The 21,100-nt window shown below is 46.6% G+C and overlaps 1 protein-coding gene across 1 annotated transcript in view; it reads left to right on the top strand.

Annotated features, from left to right (window-relative positions):
- The first annotated feature begins 7,522 nt into the window (after window positions 1–7,522).
- Window positions 7,523–21,100, top strand: part of LOC144119598 (uncharacterized) — a 32,616-nt gene continuing 19,038 nt past the window's right edge. Inside the window, exons 1-12 of the mRNA XM_077652174.1 lie at window positions 7,523–7,652; window positions 9,823–9,962; window positions 12,757–12,838; window positions 12,909–12,991; window positions 13,887–14,001; window positions 15,251–15,306; window positions 15,846–15,938; window positions 16,020–16,095; window positions 16,945–17,000; window positions 17,923–17,997; window positions 18,312–18,399; window positions 20,540–20,616. Of these exons, the coding sequence (XP_077508300.1) occupies window positions 7,589–7,652; window positions 9,823–9,962; window positions 12,757–12,838; window positions 12,909–12,991; window positions 13,887–14,001; window positions 15,251–15,306; window positions 15,846–15,938; window positions 16,020–16,095; window positions 16,945–17,000; window positions 17,923–17,997; window positions 18,312–18,399; window positions 20,540–20,616 (1,005 nt within the window). The 5' untranslated portion in view covers window positions 7,523–7,588. The remainder of the gene's footprint in view (window positions 7,653–9,822; window positions 9,963–12,756; window positions 12,839–12,908; window positions 12,992–13,886; window positions 14,002–15,250; window positions 15,307–15,845; window positions 15,939–16,019; window positions 16,096–16,944; window positions 17,001–17,922; window positions 17,998–18,311; window positions 18,400–20,539; window positions 20,617–21,100) is intronic.

Genomic DNA, 21,100 nt, shown 5'->3' on the forward strand with positions numbered 1-21,100 from the left:
ACGGAACACGAAACCTCTCAAATGCTGTTGCTTGTCATTAGCCAATGCTTGCGGGAACAGCGCAAGTGAAGCTTAAATTTTCTCTAACAGCACAGAGCAGGCTCCACGGACACATGTCGCCCTCGCCGCGAGGCTTTGCCTCGCACTCACCTTCGATGCCGGCGGCCTGGCTCGGAGGGGTGTTCCTTGACAGTCGTCTGTCAGTCGTGAATGCAGGGGCTTGTAGGCATCTAGGTGGTCCGGTGAAGACAAACCACTGGCAAAGGGCACGAAGTCATGTCCATAAGCACTGCCAGTAGTATGGCGAAAGTCAGTTCTCGCGGCTTGTCGACCAACTCTACCAACCAAGAGCAGCGGGATGTGACCGAAATGGCGACTTGGCTGTTGCGGCGGAGTGGTGCCGGGATAGGACAGCCAAACTGAGGCGCGTGAAGAGGGGCGACGAAGCTGGGAAAGGTAGTCCAACGTCTATCCAATGTGACGGACGCAGCGAACAGCACAAATACCACGGCTAGCCATATGCGGCAGGGACCACGGAGCACAAGCACGGGGGAGTTCGTCGGTCCCCTCAGTCACGAAGCTCCACTGTTTAAGGAAACGCAGCTGGCCGCCCCCAACAGCCCACCACGATAGAACAGCCTGAGGAGGCAAGCGTAGTCTCAGATATTGCTGCAGCACAACGCAATCAAAGAGCAGACTGTCCGCAGTCGAAACTGTCTATGGCGGCCGTAATGAGTCCTTTTGCAGACGGCCGCGGCTGCAGAAGCTTCGATAGGAGGCGAATAACTGGCAGGGACATGGTAGGAACAAGTTTGATTTGCAGGGAAGTCCACTGGAAGGCGGGAAATGATCCAGGCAGGCGTTGCCAGTGAGGTCCAAACCCGGCAGGCGAAAAATCGCGAGCCGCCGGCGCCCCAGACAGCGGCGCTCCCGGCTGCACTGTGGCGGGAGCTAGCGCCGGAGAGCAGACGCACGCGCGCGTTCGCTTCACGGAGGCTCAGACGAGAATGACTGTCTTGCGAGCCGTGCGGTTTGCGGAGCGCACGAATAGCGTGGCCACTCTCGCTGAAGGCTGACTGGCGTCTGACTGGAATCGTCACTATACGTCGTCACTTTCGGGCGCTTGCGCATGCGCGTTATTGTCGCGGAGAGGGTTTTTTTTTTTTTTTTTACAGATTTTTGCGGTATCGCACTTATCAGCGATAGAAGGTCTCTTCGATTTGTCTGCGCTGGTTCCGTCAAGTTCCGTGGCGGTGCCGCGAGCGTGCAGCATCAGTTCAAGTGCAGGTTGCCATTGGCTGCTTCCAAAACGAATAGTCGAGTGCAGGCCTAGTCGTCTGGTAGCCATAGTGCCGCCATCAAATCAAAACCAACTGCGTGCTGTCGAGACCAGTGGCCACCAAAATCTCGAAACCCGTAAAGAACCTTCAAGCAGCAAATCGCACTAAGCTTTGCTACGAGCCAGCCTCAGTAAATGGTCGTTTTACTGAAAAAAAAAAGTCGTTGCATGTATATGCACAGGGGATTTACAATATGGGCTGAAATGCTACTCATGGAGCTCGACTTGACCGCTTAGGTTAAATATTCTGACGCCATAAAGTTACCCACCTCATCCTTTCAAGAATAAATAGTCATCATTTCATTTTAAACTGCAATCAAATCTTATCCGACCTATACACGTGGCGGCCACCATATCGCTGCACTACAACTGCACCTCCAATTCCGAGAGCGCAAGTCGTGCTGCACTAGGCTGGCAACAGCTGCGTAACGAAGACGGGAGTGCTGCACTCCTTGAACTATTGCAGTAAGTGCAGCCTAATCGAAGAGACCTAGAAAATTGCCCTTGGGTGCTGACGCTGGATGACAGAGCACTTCACCGCGCCGCCGCTTCCATGGGCAGACGGCCGACGTGGCGTTTCCAGCGGCCATACTTTTTTGTTATGTTTTCGTTGTCTGCCTCTCGCCCGTCTAGATGGAATGGTATCTAGATCTTGATTTGGACGCGCAGGTTTCGCCAAGCACGTGTGTGCGGGAGCTTGGGCGACGTTTTTCGGTCCGCTTATTTTCTGCACAAGCGGACTGAAAGCATGGGGATCATTTTCGCCTCCCTGCGTGTTATTTCAAAAACTTAATGGGTTATAACCACCGCAGCGCGAATGAAACGTCTTTGACAACAAAAGGAGGCAGTTGGGCATTATGCACCCAAACGGCGAGACACTATACGGTTCTACGTTCGATTTTTACGATTCCTTCTTCAGCGGCTCTAGGCTGGGCGTGCCGGTAAACCTTCACGTGTTCCTCATATTTTCATGCCTGATTGCTTCTGATAACGTCTATGTGACGGTATCACCGTCATAAACAATGACGGATGTCTCTTAGTCTCGTCTGTCTCCAGTGGATAATAGTTTCCGAGCTTCGGACCGGCGAGCAGAAAACGAATGTCTCACCTCAGAGCTCCCGGGGACATCTATACTTTATCCGACTCAAAATATATGTAGTACGATGGTGGAAACAGCGAGTTCTTGAACCGACGCCCCAAAAAATGAGTTTTAGACCCGGTGGCTCAGTGGTTAGTGCGCTCGGGTGTTGAGTCGGAGTAACCGGTTTCGAACCCAACCGTGGCGCCTGCGTTTTGATGGAAGCGAAATGCAAGAGGCGCCCATGTGCTGTTCGATGTTAGTACACGTTAAAGATCACCAGGTGGTCGAAATTATTCCGGAGCCCTGCGCTACGGCACCTCGTTCTTCCTCTATTCTTTCAGTCCCTCGTTTACAAACCTTCCCTTACGGCGCGGTCCGGGTTGCGACCGATATATGTAAGACAGTTACTGCGTCATTTCCTTGTCTCAGAACCAAAACTAATTTAACGGCGTGCGGTCCTGGAGTTGCCGAGCATCCCGGGAAAATACCAGTTTCTGTGGGCAAGCATTTTTATACACGATACCCGATATGCCTGTCGCGGTCGCAGAAGACGAATTCATTCAACCGGCAAACTCTTACAGCCTCTCCTAAACATTTGCTCTGTTGATATGTCGAATCGGGCAACCTTGGGCACTCTGAAGGCCGTATCGAGCTTCGGCAGTATGGAAGGCCCATTTTTCGACGACGTAAGTACAACAGCTGTTGTTTACGAGTTCGACCTGGACATCATCGACGGTAACTTACCGAAGTTGTAATTTAATGTCCACATAACTGACATTCACCGCTTTGGACTATAGGTGCGTTAGGGATCGTGTTTGAAGAGAAGATTGCTGCCGCATGTAAAAGTAGAACTTGTGAGCCACCTTGACCCCATATGAGCCTATGGCTTTTGCAATGTCGCAAGTGTCAGTTAATTGGGCGTCAGCAGGACATGTCTGAGTTGCGTAGGTATACACGCTGGACTTACGTGTACAGTGCATGCGCTAAAGTGCGCGAATTGCAATGGAACACATGAGGCAACCTTGAGGGACTGTCCAAATCTTAAAGCTTAATAGAAATGCAAAAGGAAATGGTTAGAGATCGCTACACGCGGAAGGTTGCGTAGAATTCGGTCGTCGCTGCAGAACACGCTCACGCAAGCTGTGCATGTTGGCGACTGCAGACTTGCTATCTACATGTAGGTGCAGAGGGTACGGTTCATTACTCTGCTGTGTGGAAGCCACTGTCTGGGTCTCCACCAAGAGCATATTTGGAGAGCACTCAGGTGGCCTCTGCGGCGTGGCGGCATAATGATTCTACATCCGCGGATGTAAGTACAGTCACGAGCAATTTGAGAGGGAAGTTATTTTGAGCATTCATTTCTTGATTACGCCGTGATTATGCGCGACAAGCCAGCTTGTTCTGTTTTCTAAGTAGTGTTCCTCTTGGCGTATGATATCCAAAACCCTTTCCCAAACTTAGTGGAGAACTAACGACAAAATCCGCAATTTTGTGCAAAATTTGTACCCTCTCATTTTGCTCAGGACTGTAAACAAGCTACACAGGATGTATAACTGGTAGGTACAAACCTGGGCGTCGCGTTCGAGCCTGATCGCACAGCGCGCATGCGCAGATCGACGACCACCACGTGCCGTGCCTCGCGCTTCGGCGTATCCCGCACTGCCATCAGGTGGGACGCGCTCGCGAGACGCCGTCAAACACATCGAGACGCCTCTCGAATGCTCTGTGCGAGTCTATGTAGGGGTTGTTTGCAGTTGAAAGGTAATGCGCGGTAGCAGTCTTACACTGCATGGGTGGGCATTTTGACCGCACCAGAGAGGAAGGGATTAAGGAAAGGGAGGAAATAAAGGAGCAGATAATGAAAAAATAATTAATGGCGATTAAACAACTGACAATGCACAAAACCGACACTAGCTGGCATGCGCTAATGATTACGTAGAGAAAGACGCAGCCCGTGCGGTATGCTGCCCGTGTCAGGTCCCTTCTCACCGGTCATGATCGGCTGCACGGACGGGAAGTTGCTACGAACACAAACATGTCATATTGTCCGGGAACCTACGCTCTGATTTCTTCTTTGCTTTTTTATTTATTATAGAGTGATGTGCAAGTCAGGAGCTACATGCACAAGATGTGGTGGTGCTGCTAAGCTTTATTCCTACGGCCTTAGCTGTTTGCTGCGCCCACTGAGCCATGCAGCTTCCTGGTCTTCTAGGCTTGAGCTGGACGGCACGGCCGTCTACTGCTCAGGTTGTGGGTTTGGAATTTTCGGCGCGGCCTGCATGCTTCGGCAAGCCCGTATCGTGTACCCCGCTCTCTGTTTCGCGCCAGCCACGTGACGTCACCGTATCCCAGTATAAGCGCCGGATTTTATCATTCGATCTAGTTTTCTGCCGGCCCCCTGTTACCCTATCCGTGGCTCTGATGAACCGCCTTTGTTTTGCCTGTATGTTATCACTGACTTCACGTTTATTGTTTAGTTCATCCTGCTCATATCACGGTTAAAATTTTGCTGTAAACAAGACAGCAAGAGCGGCTAAATGAGTTAGCAGAGAACACTGTAGTCTCCATTACAGAACAGTGCGAGCACGACCGCACATGAATTTACTTGTGAAATTAGTGCCATAAAATTGCGTCACCGGAACGGCAGGACATCAGATTTTCTTTTTTGCGTTTTCTTGCCGCGTAATGCTAGACTACTGAAAAAGAAAATGCAGAAACGATATTCTCAGCTCAGTATGGGGCTTTGCTGCCAAGTTGAATGCTCCTACGGCAACTTCGAGAATCGAGCAGATTGAGTCAAGTGTTTGTTTGGTAAGTAGCACTTCTCAGACGAGTGTGAAATTCCCTCCAATGAAAGGCCCACCCCGCCACCCTGGCTTGTGGCAATTAATGGTTGATCGCGAGAGGTTGTCCACCCAGTGAACGCTGCGGCCTATTGCTGCAGTGCCGCGTGTGTGCCACAGCGTTGTCAGCGCTAATGAATGCAGCCCACATCTCTCTCTCAGCACCGCCACGTAGTAGTATTAGTAAGTGGTTTTAGTAAAATAATAATAACAGAAGAAGGAAAAGATTTTTGCTAGCCGCGTCTGCCATCGATACTGAAGCACCTGAGCTGGGGCAGCGGAAATGAAGCATACCAGGCAGAACGGAGAACCTCAAAGCGCGATTGAGGCGTCCACTGACCCAGGGAGCAAGGTCACGCGCCTGGCTGCTCACCCAAGGTCACGAGATCTACTCCCGACCGGAAAAATGAAAATTGGTTTTTGGGGAATGAAAATGGCGCAGTAAATGTCTCACATATCTCGGTGGACACCTGCTGAACAGCGCCTTAAGGGAAGGGATAAAGGAGGGACTAGGAGAAGAAATATAGACAGAGCTGCCGTACACAGTGGAGGTCTCCGGAATAATTTCGACCACCTAGGGATCATGCATTTCAGCTAATTCGAAGTGTAGAAAATGACAATGTGCTTTAAATTACCTTTAACATTTTAATTTTTTTAACGTTTAAACTTATCCCGAGCCCTTTACCTGGGCGTCCCTCGTAGGGAACAGGTGCAGATTGGGGACGTTGAACACCCCTACCAAATCATACTGCCGTGTCAACGACGACTCTGCGCTCAGCATCCCAACAATATACCCACTGTGCATCTTCGGTGGGGCTCACATGAGTTCGTTACTTTAGTTCTGTTTTACGTTTAAGATATTTTTTGCATCGTTCTACCACGAACCTTTCAACCGAGCGGCCGTGGTCCTACTGTGGCACATTTTATGATCATTCCGAACCCACTTTTGCAGGCATGCCCAGGTTACCCGTATTTCAATTATTTCGTGACCTTCTTACTCTTCGTTTTTTTTTTCAAAAAGGAATCACATTTCATAAAACGTAAGCGAGGCTAAGGACAAGAGGACGGAGGACAAGCGTTATATTAATTTTCCAGCGTCCTGTCAGCATTTGTCCCGTTTTCGCTTTGTACGCTATGATTTAAATTATTCTCAAAAATGTATTAGCATATCGCTCAAACTTTTCCCCGCTTTCTATTCTTACTCTCTGCTAGGCGAAACTATCATCACATTCTATTTAGAGATTATTCCTCCTGCTCCTCGATATATGGGCACATTTGTAATGAGAACGAAATGACATTTTTGTGGCACGAGGTCAAGAAATATTTCTTTTCAGCGAGGGTCATTCTCCAGTATAGCATAAAGACCCTGTTTAGGCATTAAGTTATCACAGATGGCGGAATATATCTTTGTGGTGACACGAAGAGATACTGTCCACTTATAAACCTACATCATTGCATAAATGCATTACACTTCGAATTGAAGTTGTTTCTTGAAGGAATGCCGCCGAAGGCAGCTCAAGTGAGCTTCAGCCGATTCCCGCGAGCTTGCAAATAGCTGCAGCAGAGGCACCAGTTGATCTACGATTGTCTTAAATGTCGTTAACTATGGAAACTTGTCTACTGATCAGCTGATACCTGCTCTATACCTTTCGTCACGCTGTACGGTGTTGCTGAGAAGCCGTGTATAGGCCTACTTAGGGTAAACACAAGACACATTGTCTTGCAACACCCGTGACACTGTATGGCCTCTGGGACAATGCGAAATAGCGAAATACAACTTACAACAAAAATTGGATTGTCCCATTTTTCTGGCGAAAGGTTAGCGTTCTTCATTGCTGTCGTAAGTAAAGAAGCCGTTACAGCGAACTCCACCTGCACAGAGAGCAACGAAGACAATAATGCGCGAGCGAATTCGAGAAGAATGTGCCGACGGCTGCGCATGCTATTGAACAATTATTCCAAAACATTCTTTGCAGAGGAGAAAAAAAGTAAAAGCTAATCAAAGTACGATGACAAGGAGTTGTGATGTCGGGCATCATTTTAATTTTTTTCGTTGTTGCGATAGCAGCCATGCGTCTTTTCCAGGTTTATTTTTTCCCACTTTGTGGGGAACAATTTACAAGTTTTCCAGGCGTATAGCAACGCCACTTCATGGTGGAATTTGTCGCGAAATTCTTGGAAGGAAACAATGTATCTTCGAAACAAACAAAAAGGTCATAGATCATATCCTGGCTGTTCTACGGAGCTGACTTCGCGTCGTGGGTTTTTCTTCGCGCTTAGCAGCAGAAGGTGGCCTTCGTACGCACAACCCTGTGGACAACCGTCATGACGCAATCTAGTCTGTCGACTCTTTGCGCACCCCTTTTCGCTACACTATTCGTGCTTCATGGTAAGAAGCGTCAAGCTTGCAGTACTTTACTGTGTTGTACTTTAACTCGCAGGTATTACGCATAAAATTTCGGGTATGGTGGGAAGTAGCCCTTGCGCGGGAATTCGGTGGCCGCAGCTATCAAAGAGTGTTAATGGAGAGACCTGGGAGAGGCCTTTGCCCTGCAGTGGGCGTATTCAGGCTGATGATGATGACGACCTACTGTGTGCATGCGGTTCTGCAGTAAAACTGAATATGCACGAATTTTCTTGAATTTGTGCAACTGTTCATAGTGATGTTGACTTCCTTTTACATATGAGTTGAAGTTTACCTTGCCCCGCTCTTCCAAATTGACATTTTGTATCTGGCATAATAACACCCAGTGAGGTATTTGCGTTATTGTATTTGATTTTTAGACTCATTACTATAGGTCACAACTAAGGGTCCAGACAGTGTTTGGCGGATCTTAATCGTGGTTTCAAGAGTAAATAAATAATTTTGAATTTTAAAATTAAGTATTCTGAAATCACGGCAGAGGCGTTTGCAGTTGTGCAGATATGCTACGCTACATGAATTACTCAGCTGAGTATTTAATCAAAGTAGGCGACTGTTTAAGACATTAATGTAAGAACCTGGCTTATGTTAGATGGTCTCAGTTAAGCAAATCTAATTTTAATGAACTGTTTTTTTTTTGTGCTCAACTGAAACAGATTCATCATGCATGCATGCTGCTGGTGCCTTTACCCGCCCTGAAAGACGAATGGCTGACAATGGTTCGGTGTCGATTCGAGTTCACGCTGATGAATAAAGTACCGTTGTTATAGTTGTTTTTTTTTATTTCGCCTCGATAAAAATGAGGCCTGCTATTGATCCTACAACATCGCGTTTGATATGTGAAAGCCATAGCTGCTAAGGTAACTTGGTTGTCGTTGCATTTCTTTTAGCCACGCAATGCAGACGTTGCCAAAATCCCTCTAACTAGCAGCTGCTGTACATAAAAAAATAACGCATAAGGAATTATACACACAGAAGCTGCGGAGAAAAACGTGTAATCGCACATCTCTTCTGATTACAGTCGCATTTAACACTGTCAGTGGCATCTGTACCATAAGCACTTCACAGTGCCAGTTTTAACAAGTTTCAAGATGCTCGTATCATGTTATACCGACATGCTCACTCATGACTTCTACACCTTGTATTTACCTTTTTTAGGCATCAATGCGCATGCTCTAGTTCATCTTTAGCCGCCGCGGTGGCTGAGTGGTTACGGCGCTCGGCTGCCGGCCCGAAAGACGCGGGTTCGATCCCGGCCGCGGCGGTCGAATTTCGATGGAGGCAAAATTCTAGAGGCCCGTGTACTGTGCGATGTCAGTGCACGTTAAAGAACCCCAGGCGGTCGAAATTTCCGGAGCCCTTCACTACGGCGTCTCTCATAGCCTGAGTCGCTTTGGGACGTTAAACCTCCATAAACCTAACCTAAACCTAATCTAGGTCATCTTTATGGGCACTGCAGCGCGTATCCTCGAGTTCCTTCATCACTACTACCACCACACATCTACCTGCGGAAAATAGAGTTTTTTTCTCCCTCCCCCCTGTATTTTCCTGTCTGTATTGCTTACCATCGTAGCATGTCTGAAGAGAGAAAGGCTAATCGAAAGACTCGCTTCCGAACCAAGGCCTTTGTTCGCGATGGTGGTGGTTGTCATAGACGTCCCTGCCAAAGTGATGGCCATGGTTGCCTCTCTGGTAGCTAGTGTTCGATGTTGCGAATGGTGCGCCCCACTTTTTGTGGGATGGACAATTGGACTAGTTGATAAAGTTTGGCGTCTGTGTGTTCCTTGTTCTTTTTCTGTCTTTCGTCCGTTTGAGCTTTTCCACCCAAAATGAACTAGTTGAGTTGTGGTCATCGAAGTCCAGCTCGCCAAGAAGTGAAGTTGTTTGAACGGTAGCAGAACGACGCGTAGAAAATGGCGCATGCTACCAACTCTTGGGGCAAGGCTAATATTAGTATCTGATGTTGGGATAAGCTGTGCCTACCTAACAGTGTTTGGAGGGCGCTGTAGCATACCACAGGCGCTCCCCATAGAAACTTTGCTGTGTTGTTCTGTTGGGGGCTCTGTTTTATACTAGGATAGAAACGGTGGTTACGTGCTGGGCCGTGGCTGAACCATTTTTTTTCTTAATTTTTCAGCACTCTGCCTGAACATTCTGCTGGCGGATGAACACAATGACGCAGTAACCGCAGCAACGACCGGTACCGCAACAGCTTCAGGAAGTTCAGGAGTCGCCGATGCACCCTGTACTACTCATTCAGTTGACGTTGGCGTTAACGTAAGCGCGGGTATTTTTTTGTCTTTCTTTAGAACAATGTGCCTTACCAGGGAGTCGGTGATTTAGTGTGCAGTCGACCTGGAAGCGAAGAAAAGGAAAAAAAAATGTGCAGAAAAATAACAAATAAGATCTTCTGATGCGCTCTGCTGATGTTCCAGAAGAGCAAGGTTCCGGGCTAGTTGGTAATGCATTTAAAAGAAAAAAAACAGTGCAATTAAACGCGGACACAAAGAAACGAAGCACACGAGCGCTATGTGTGTCGTTTATTTATATGTCCGTGTTTTATCGCGCTGTTTTTTCCTTGCTCTGCTGATGGTCAGCTCATGGAGTTTCTTTCTGTGAATAATAAATGCTGAAATTGATAACACCATTCTGCAGAACTCGCGCTGATATATTCAGGGACATCTTTGGCAGGGCAAGCAGCGAGTCATTTCCGGTTTAAACATGAGCAACGAGCTCTGTTCACTGGATGAAGAGACTTATAGTTCTTGGTATTTACTTCCTTGATTCCCCGGAATAAAGTTTATGCCTAACTATCCACAATTAAACATTTTTCGTTTCCGTTTAGCTAGTACTAAGCACTACAAGTACTGACAAGGAAGTGATTCATAGAAACGCGTATACTAATTTATATTAAGTCACTAATTTCTTAAGGTAACGACGCATATTTTAATCGAAGAGTTGACTGCGGTCTGCTGTGGCTAGGCAGAATGAATATTATCGGTGGTGAAAAAAAAACAAAACAGACATGGTGACTTGTCATATTCTAAGCTCAAAGGAAACTGATTCCACTGTTCTCTGCAGCGAACCACAAAGAAACACAAAATAAAGGGATATGAGCCATGTGTCCCCTTCTCTAGTCCATGCTCATGGTACGCGTAAAAGGCAGTGTGTTAGGAACAGGCTAAACATACAGCTTGTGGAAGAAAATGTACGGTTAGGCTTCTCTTGGGTGCAACGTCTCCTCCTCCCTTTCAGCGTCTTCGCTTGCACAGAGAGTCGCTGTGATGGGCGCCGAAACCCCGACGGCTGGAAATGGCGCATGACAATTTAGGCGATTTCGCAAAATAGTGAGTTCGGAAAAAAAAATCTGGTTAACCCTGGTCGAAAGCGAAAAGTTGCATCTCCATGGCTACGTTTGTGGTCGAGCTACTGCTGGTTTCCACGGCAGGCGTCGCATCGAACGCAGCTAGCGTTAGGCTGAACGCATGAAAGTGCACCGGCGTTTTATGCAGAACCCACATTCATGACCTGCGCATGCGAAGCCGGCAGACGCTTTCCCGCTTGACCGGGGGTCAAAGTCAAAGGTCAAAGTCGAGATAGTTGGTATAACAGCCACTGGCTGGCTGCTGTAGCTGACGTCGTGCGTCGAACCTGATTACCACCAGTTAAGCTCATGGTTTGACCTCTAGCTACATTCAAGGTCAAACTTGTGGCCCCGCTGACCTCTAGCTACATTCAAGGTCAAAGTTGCGGCACCGCTGACGGCTCGAAAAGCTGGCGTAGAGAAGCTTTTCGCTTAAAAAAAGTCTTTTAGGCGATCCTTGGTGGATAGTTTGAATGCGTTAGCAATGTTTGTTGCTGCTGATTTTGTATGACACGATAACTTTAAAAGGTTAATGCCCAAATATGCGGAAGTGGTCCTTGACAGATCCCTGGGAGTCCTCATACCCCTCCTGGCGCTGTGGTGCACCGGTTAAGCGATGCGCCACTGCCCCGGCAGGTGGCTGTTTCGAGCGCAGCCACCGATGGGGCTGGTGAGACCCAGGTTGCTCTTACCGTGTAACCTCTCGCGGCAAATCATTAATTTAGCTGCCAGCTGCCACGGTGGGCAGATTGCTCACAATCCGGAGGAAAGTTATGATGACGTCCTGAGGTTACGCGTAACGCGTGACGGCGTCTCTACTGTAGTTTGCACAGACCCTTCTAATATTCACGCATTAATAAGTCCCTTACAATATTTGATGTGGTAAGTGCGTTTGCAACCTCCTATACAACATGCACGCAGAGTTATTAGATATAATGTCATGACTGCTCTTACAGAAGCAAGAAAGAAAACTTTAATGCCGGTTGGGACTATGCACGAACAATTTTTTTTTTCGACCTAAAGTCGTCTGAAAGCGAAAAAACACTGTCCTCATCAGTTAAGGCATTCTTAATAACGAGGGAACAGCTCATTTAAATATTTGTTTCTGGAGAGCACAGCCCTGAAGCTAAGTCATCGTGCCATTAGGAAGAAGCGAGCAGTGAAGGTTTCCTCGAACCAGTCCTTGTAAAACTGAAAGTATGCAGCAGGGTTTCACGTAACTGTAGCTGTTTGCCTGCTTTTGTCTCTATTGTTCTACCTTTTGCTTCCTATGTACTTTCGTTGCTTATTTCTGGCAGGAAACATAAGGGTATTGTTTAGGGTACGAGAACAACATTATTTTTATTTAGTCAAGATGCGTAGTACGCCTTATTGTAGGCACAATAGCGGTAACAGCAGTACACTGTACACGCGTTGTACAGTCTTACCCCTGAAAATCCCTCCTGGAATTTATAGCATTCATTTTTCTTGTAGTTTTGGCCAAACGGATCTGACCTTATACGACACCACCTTCAGAACGAAAATAAAACGGAGATGAAAAATCTTTCTTGGGAAGCAAGAAGGTCTTCTACATGCAAAAACTTGACTTCGGCTCGACCGAATTTTGAACAGCTGTCGCAATCTCCGCTACTGCTGCCATTACAAGGTGCCCACCAAACGTTACACCTCATTCCGTCCCCTTCCTTGCCTCCTCTTTTCTCTCCAAAGCTGTCGATGGTGGACAAGTGCACCTGCGAAGAAGACATGACTGATTATGACGCCGAGGGCTTCGTGGTCTACACCGCAAACGGTAACGCGATAACACGAGCCTTGAACAACGCACGCGGAGGCAATATGCGGTCCGCCAAACATTCTCGCAGGCTCCGGCTTCTTCGAGAGACAGCCAGCGCCCAGTAATTCCAGGAATAGGAGATCGTGGGTGAAGGACGGAACACGGTGCCGGGTAAGGATACCTCCATGTTTGAAAAAATAAAAAGGTTGAAGTTCTATGGCGGACTGATAAGAAGGTTATAATATAAAATTAGAGCCTCTATCCACGTCGGCTTGAATGAAATGGCAAACGAAGTTACCAGAAATGGAACTAATTTGTTCTAGGGAAGTAATATGTCTAGGAGCCTGACATAGAAAGCATAGGCGTTGCTACAACTGGGCTTTAAACGAAGCGCCGTATACACTGCAGGCACATAAATATCAGGACTTGTCTTCAACGTTTGTTTCAGGATTGCACTGTCGCTCCTGTTTTGTTACACGTGTCTGATTAGACAGCTGTAGTATCGGCACGCACATTTAGCATTTTTCAGTCTGTAATCTTAAGGCTACGTTTACTAACAGCCCCTAGTTCGAGCAGGAAAGTATTTCTGACATCACCATAATTATTTATTTATTTACTAACTAATCCTAAAGATTTTTACTCGCATTATATAGCGGCATGAAGGTGCCTAAGTAATACAAGTAGTGAAGACAACAATGACGGCGAAATAAATTCAAAAACTGAAAGCATTATGATTACATTTACCATTTTCTCGAGTGATCGCAAACATATTTTTGCCCAGCGTAGCAAAAAACGTCGCAGCAGATACGATCGGTATCACCGTATCGGTATCACGCCGTTGAAGCAATTGGCGTCTAGCGATAGGTTTATGTCCCGTGTCCTGTTGGCGCTCATTGAAAATACGTTGGAGGTGTGAATAAATTTGGGCCACTTTAGAGTACTAACGTCATTGGAATAATGACTCAAATATGAGACTGCTAGGCTAATGCTTAACTAGCACTTCGGGTAAAAAACGAACTATGGCAAATACGTCAGTATGACAATCATTGGTTATATAACTATCCAGATTTCAGAGAGAGCAAGCACTGGCGGTAAAGATATAGAAGTGGGCATCTGTCGAAGCGGGAGCTGCACCAGAGAGAACAAAACCATTTACCACGTGACAACCACGCCTCCGCCTGGTAAGTGATAAACGATATGCAATCTCGTCTCACTTTATGCTGAACAATGACCAGGGGCCGTATATTGTGATAATTCATTTCATTTCATTTAGTCGCGATGTGACACGTGGAGAAGCAACAGAAGATGGGAAAGCAAGCGACCGATCACACTTTTATAATAATGGTCTCTAGGCAGTCTATAGACTACATATAAAATCTATTGCCTTTCTATCGATATTTCTTTTTCTATATTCATAGTCTACAGACTGTCTATAGACAAAAGTCTACTAAAATGTATGGCCATAAATCTATAGATTGTCTATAGACTGTCTTTGGGATTTGTATTGCCTATAGACTGTTCCTAAGATTTTCTGTAGACAGTCTATAGAGTTTTAGACAGAAGTCTCGACAGTCTATAGACTATCCATAGAAATTTTTGTAAGAGCAGGCTCATATGGTCTGCGCGCGGAGCCTGCGCTAGCCACCTTTTAGTGCCGCCGCATCCGGTTCAAACGTGTAGCAGGGAGCATACTACACCAATCCGCGTTTTTCACTGACGAGATGTGGCGCCCCCAGGGGAGCGTGCGAAAAATAATGTTATTCAGAAATCGTCATTGTCATGGGTATCGTGGGCGCGTATCTGCATCGACCAACAGGACGTAATCTCCCACGGGCAACACCACCTGGAGCGGTGACCGGCGACCAATGACAGAGGGCGAAATAAAGCGACATCAGAATGGAACATTACAATGTACGGCTTCAATCCTCCTAAAACGGAACTACGCACTTTCTCTGCCTGGGAGGTAAAGTTGAGACGAGACAGACAGTTCAGAGTATTAAGGTGCGCAGGTTAGCCAAGATATATTGTTGTTAAAGATGAGCACGCTTGAAACGATGTGTTCTCATTCTCTTTTTTCGAACCTATTTATTTTTTCGGAACCTTGCCTGCAGTATAACATGCCCTACAGCTGCCTTGAAGTGAATTAAATATATCGTGGCAATAACGCTTGTGATAACGGCAATTTCTGTACAACAAACAGTTGAATAACCTTTTGAACGACAGAAACTTCACGAGCTTGAACACTGCACTGTGCGCGGAAGCTATTACAAACATGTTTCTCTTTCTTTATTTTTCTTGGAACTTATCGCGAACATACCTGACTTGTAGTTCGGATAAATTTGATAGGTGGCTTATTTTGAGGAACCCAGAGCACGAGCTGAGCGCCGTTTGACTAAGAACTTACATAACTTTTGGGAATTATTTTTCTAGCGTACGATCCGTATCGGTACCACTGCAAGGTCCCCACATCTTCGTTGAACAGCAAGGTAATCGATTTCCTGTCTCTGCGTCGGCTCATCAGTTGCACACTTGTCTCTTGCATGAAAAACGATGCTGATTCTCGCGTGATGGAAAATGAAAGCTTACAATGAGTATTGAAAAATTCTGATTTTTAAAGGAACTACCACTTGCTTGTGGGTAAGTGGAAACGAAACCCACGCGCTAATTTGCGCTCTACGCACAGCAGATGCCAATAAAAAAGGAAAGAAATCAAAAAGGTACCGAGTCCAACGCGATGAGAAAAAAGAAATAGCTTCCATAGCTTCGTATACTAACAGACGCCTCTGTTAATACACTAGTTCTTGCGAAATAGTTTTTTTCTGTGGACAGTTTCTCCTGGCTGCGGCAAAAATAAAGCAGCATTACGGAATACAAAAATATAAGAATGTTGCATGTTTTAGTAATAGGGTAGAAACACAGAAGGTGTGCGTTTTCAACTAAACATTGATTTAAAATCGGCCGCACGTTGATTCAAACTAGGAGAAAAAAATAGCAACTGATCAAGTTCTTTTTTCTTGCTTCTTAGCTTGAGGTAGCAACGCAATGCGCTGGGCGCTGTTTTGACTTGAAAACGGGAGCCTGGGTTGACGCTATACTGAACGATGGAAGGTTGTGCAATGTAAGTGTCTGACCCGGTCGGATATTGCGCCTCCATTGACATAAATGCCATCTGACACATCTCGCGTGATTTTGTTCCCAGCTCGTGAAAGGAAGCGGTGACGGCCACTACCTCAAGAGATCCGGAGTGTGTCGCAACGGCAGTTGTGTCAGTGCAGGTATGGGGAAAAACTGTACTTCAGCAGTATGTCGAAGAGTGAACGCTTTGGCAGTACATAGTCCTCGCTTTTTAATGCTTTAGCCTTTAGGCTGTCGTCACACAGTTTCCGGTTATAAGGAAATTCCCTGATTGGTCTAAAGAGGTCACGTGACGTCATCGCAACCTGCCCACCGGATTGTCAGCAACCTGCTCATTATATCAGGTGGCGGGTAGTCGCCCAAGATTTGAACTTGGCCCACCCTTTAAAGTTGGCCCACCCGTTATAGTTGTTCCGCCCCCTAAAGTTGGACCACCTCCAAAAAGAGGGAAATTAAATTTGGAAAGATGTTTCTGAACACGCGTACGCGTAGGAAAACACTCAGGGGAGGAGAAATTACATAATAGCGAGACTTTACGCCGACTGAAGTTGTGATGACGTGATGAGTAAGTAGTTCCGCTTATAATAGTAGATTTCCCACAGGGAGACACAGCTTCGGCTCGCCGCGAAGCGAAGAACTGATGCTGCCAACTACCTTTCTTCTGTAACTTCCACAATTCCACAATAGCAACGCTGAAGCTACTAGCAGCACCACCGCACCCGTCCGTACCGCCGAAAATAAGAGATGCCCGCCAAATGCGCGTCCAAGAACAACTAACGCTGTAATTGAAGAATCTCTGGGCCTTCCTTCCCAATGTTTTTCCCGTTCAAGCTGCTATGCATTTTGATGCCTGATCGGATGATGAATTAAATACACCTAACGTTTTATCTTTGACGAACATTTTGTTGTTGCGAAAACAATCAACAAGACTTACGCTCTGTTTTTGAGTGGACCACACGAAGTAAGTAAAGTGCAATGTGGCCTTCCAGATTGGAGACCATGGCGTCATCCTTGCCAGGCAAAGTACGTGAGAAGGAATGGACTCGTAAGTAGCAAAACGTATACATGCGCTTTCCCACCCTTGCGGTCCTATAGCGCAGTTATATTTTAAAACAGAACAGCGCGCGCTTTGACAGGAACTACGAGGAAGACACGACACAGACGAGCGCTGACTTGCAACTGATGTTTATTGCTTGGAACGAGGCATATATACAGTTCCAACAAAAAGAAGAAAACACACAACCATTCATAGGTACAAGTCATTCAAACATGCTGCACTGAACAAGGACGATAACTAAGATCATCATTTCCCCCCCGCTAAAAATGCCAGTTCTTTGAAAGCAATCGATAAAGAGGGGTTCCAAAGAACTGGCATTTCTAGCGGGGGAGGGGGGGGGGGATGATCTTATTGATCGTCCTTGTTCAGTGCAGCATGTTTGAATGACTTGTACCTATGAATGGTTGTGTGTTTTCTTCTTTCTGTTGGAACTGTATATATGCGTCGTTCCAAGCAATAAACATCAGTTGCAAGTCAGCGCTCGCCTGTGTCGTGTCTTCCTCGTAGTCCCCATCAAAGCGCGCGCTGTTCTGTTTTGAAATGACCAACTCGCCCAAGCATCCGTTTTAAGCAATTATATTTTAACTCATGCAGGACAATGACATCGAGAACTTAGCCCTGCGTATTGCATAAAGATGGCGCTAGAAAAGAACTTTAGGCCTACAAAGGACCAGAAAAAATAGGCCCTAAATTTGTTTCCCTACCGTCTACTAACCAGAGCGGCGCTAGAGCCATCAGCGTATTCATTTCAGTCATTAACGAGGCGGACCTGACGTTACCACATATTTCGTTGACCGTACTGTTTGCGAAAATCGAAGTTTGTAGCTTTGGTTGCAGTCAGCAGACGTTCACTCTCACAGTGTGCCTGCAACATTTGACTGCATTAACTGCGTTTGTATGTCTATTACAGAACTTGGTGGAGAACTGCAGGATTCATTGCGAGAACGGCAAAAAAGCAAAAGTTCGGGACGGTACGCGGTGCTGGGTAAGAAGTCGTCTATGCTTTCTTTTTCCCCTTTGCAATGTTTTCAAACTGAAAACGAGCGCCAACATTGGGAGTATGGGAGGGCCAACGTCTCTTAAACCCACCAAATGCTTGATATTTGAGGCTACTTGAGAGCTGGGACACTCTGCACAAAAGGAGGTCAGCATGGCCACGTCAAGCGCAGAAGGGCTGGATAGAGCCAATTTTGTACTAGTTTTATCTGTTAGTTATTTGTCGATCGCACCTTTTTTTGACAAATTCATCTGCATGCTTCGGGATTATCTAACCGTGTTTCTTGCCAATTTCGCTTGTAGCTCAAATATGAGAGGAGAGTCAGGGTTCCTGGCGTTGACAGCACTATTGTAGATGGAATTTGCAAGCACGGACATTGTATCATAACCCGTGAGTAAATGCTTTTTTTGGTTGTTTAAAGATTTAGCTTTTGTGTATTTAATGAGAATGGGCATGATTGACAGTGTTCTATTTTTTCATGCATTCCTTGCTGTAGTAGTGCCCAGGTTTGACAAATAGCGTTCCTAGATCACTGTTTTTAACCTTTATTTATATGATTACTAATCAAATCTATGTTGAAAGTCACCGTAACGCATGTCCTACATTTATTTTCTGCGTTTCGAACAAACAACAGCGAGCAACTTATATCAGATTAGTTGAGCACCATCATTGCATTTTCGTGGTAGCGCGAGAGCACTACACCAGACCTAACAATACCGAGCAAGAATCTTGTCTTTTCTTGTGCTCCGAACTAACCCGAGCTTACTCGGTTACTGGGGTGAGCTCGGGTTAGTTCGGAGGATCGTCGCGCCAGCTGTAGCCAATGGGAGGAAACTCGGGTAAGTTAGGAGGAGTATCGTGCCAGCTGTAGCCTATGGGAGGAAATTCGGGCAATTTTGGAGGATCGTCGCGCCAGCTGTAGCCAATGGGAGGAAGCTCGGGTAAGCTCGGAGGAGCGTCGCGCGAGGTGCAGCCTAAGGGAGGAAACTCGGATTTGTTCGGAGGAGCGTCACGCCAGCTGCAGCCTATGGGAGGAAACTCGGATTAGCTCGGAGGAGCGTCACACCAGCTGCAGCCTAAGGGAGGAAACTCGGATTAGTTCGGAGGAGCGTCACGCCAGCTGCAACCTAAGGGAGGAAACTCGGATTAGTTCGGAGGAGCGTCGCGCCAGCTGCAGCCTAAGGGAGGAAACTCGGTTTAGTTCGGAGGAGCGTCACGCCAGCTGCAGCATAAGGGAGGAAACTCGGATTAGTTCGGAGGAGGGTCACGCCAGCTGCAGCCTAAGGGAGGAAACTCGGATTAGTTCGGAGGAGCGTCACGCCAGCTGCAGCCTAAGGGAGGAAACTCGGATTAGTTCGGAGGAGCGTCGCGCTAGCTGCAGCCTAAGGGAGGAAATTCGGTTTAGTTCGGAGGAGCGTCACGCCAGCTGCAGCCTAAGGAAGGAAACTCGGATTAGTTCAGAGGAGCGTCACGCCAGCTGCAGCCTATGGGAGGAAACTCTGGTAAGTTCGTAAGAGCGTCACGCCAGCTGCAGCCTAAGGGAGGAAACTCGGATTAGTCCGGAGGAGCGTCACGCCAGCTGCAGCCTAAGGGAGGAAACTCGGATTAGTTCGGAGGAGCGTCGCGCCAGCTGCAGCCTAAGGGAGGAAATTCGGTTTAGTTCGGAGGAGCGTCACGCCAGCTGCAGCCTAAGGGAGGAAACTCGGATTAGTTCAGAGGAGCGTCACGCCAGCTGCAGCCTATGGGAGGAAACTCTGGTAAGTTCGTAAGAGCGTCACGCCAGCTGCAGCCTAAGGGAGGAAACTCGGATTAGTTCGAAGGAGCGTTACGCCAGCTGCAGCCTAAGGGAGGAAACTCGGATTAGTTCGGAGGAGCGTTACGCCAGCTGCAGGCTATGGGAGGAAACTCGGGTAAGTTCGGAGGAGCTCGTGCCAGCTGTAGCCAATGGGAGGCAGATTGCGGTTAAATTAATCATTGGTCGCGAGAGGTTGCTCCAGAAGAGCAACATGGTTCGCACAATCCCTACCGGTGGCTGTGATAGAAACAGCCACCTGCCACCACGCTGGTAGTGGTACGAGGACCCGGTTCGATCTCTGAATGTTGAGCAGAGAATGACTAATTCTGTATATATGAGCATTAATCCACTAGCACTATCGCGTCAGGCGCTTAAGGCGGATTTTAATTGTTTCCTCCTATTGAAGAAAGAACGCATACTTTCGCAAGTCTACTCAGTTTAACTACGTTAAACCCCTACGACTTTTTTTTTGCAACCAAATTTTTGATATTATTGTTTGTATTCTCGTTATTCTTAATAAAGTTGAGCACTGTTTTAAACTTTCGGGGATAGAAATAATTTAAGAAGTCTTCCAGAAAAGGCACTTTATACACCGGAGCAGTGCGACACTAAAAAAGAAAGTGCACTGAAATGTGGTGGAGTGCTAAAGTTGCGCCAAAAGCGGCGGAAGTTCAGTGTAACGTTGTTTATGCGAACCTTACAGTATACTTGCTTTACTTTGCACTTTTCACAAAGCTCCCACCATTCCGATACTGATGGTGCAAGTTCCTGAAGAAGGGTGCAACCACTTTTTGGCGTCGGTCAACTATACGGTTAGTATGAATTTCAGTAAGCAGTTCACCCGAGTTGTTTTCGGGAGGCAAATTACAGCGGGGTTAATCAGGTGTGTGTGTAACTAAAGCTGGAATCGGAAAGTATTTTTTTTTTTGCGAGAGTTCCATGTGTTCCGCGTTATAATCAAAATGTACAGTTTTCAATGCCTTGTCCCTGTACCATTTTTTTCTTGGCTGCAGGCACCAATCCTAATACAGAAATATGAATCTAATCTTTTTCACAGCAAAAGCGCTCAAATGCATTTTTAGTTTTTTGTTCGCAGTTCTGGGAGTTTTGAGTGCTCGAAGATGAGACTAAATAAGTGGAGGCACGCCGGAAGGAAATGTTCAAGAATTTTCTTGCCGACAAAAACCACATGATTAAACTCTGTCAGATAAATTTTATAATCATTGGTTAAATCAGATATTGTTTCCATTAGTAATTTTTGGAATAGAAAACAGTGCTTCAACAATATTTCACCCC

This window comes from Amblyomma americanum, chromosome 2 (assembly GCF_052857255.1).
Source record: "Amblyomma americanum isolate KBUSLIRL-KWMA chromosome 2, ASM5285725v1, whole genome shotgun sequence".
NCBI classification, from domain to species: domain Eukaryota; kingdom Metazoa; phylum Arthropoda; class Arachnida; order Ixodida; family Ixodidae; genus Amblyomma; species Amblyomma americanum.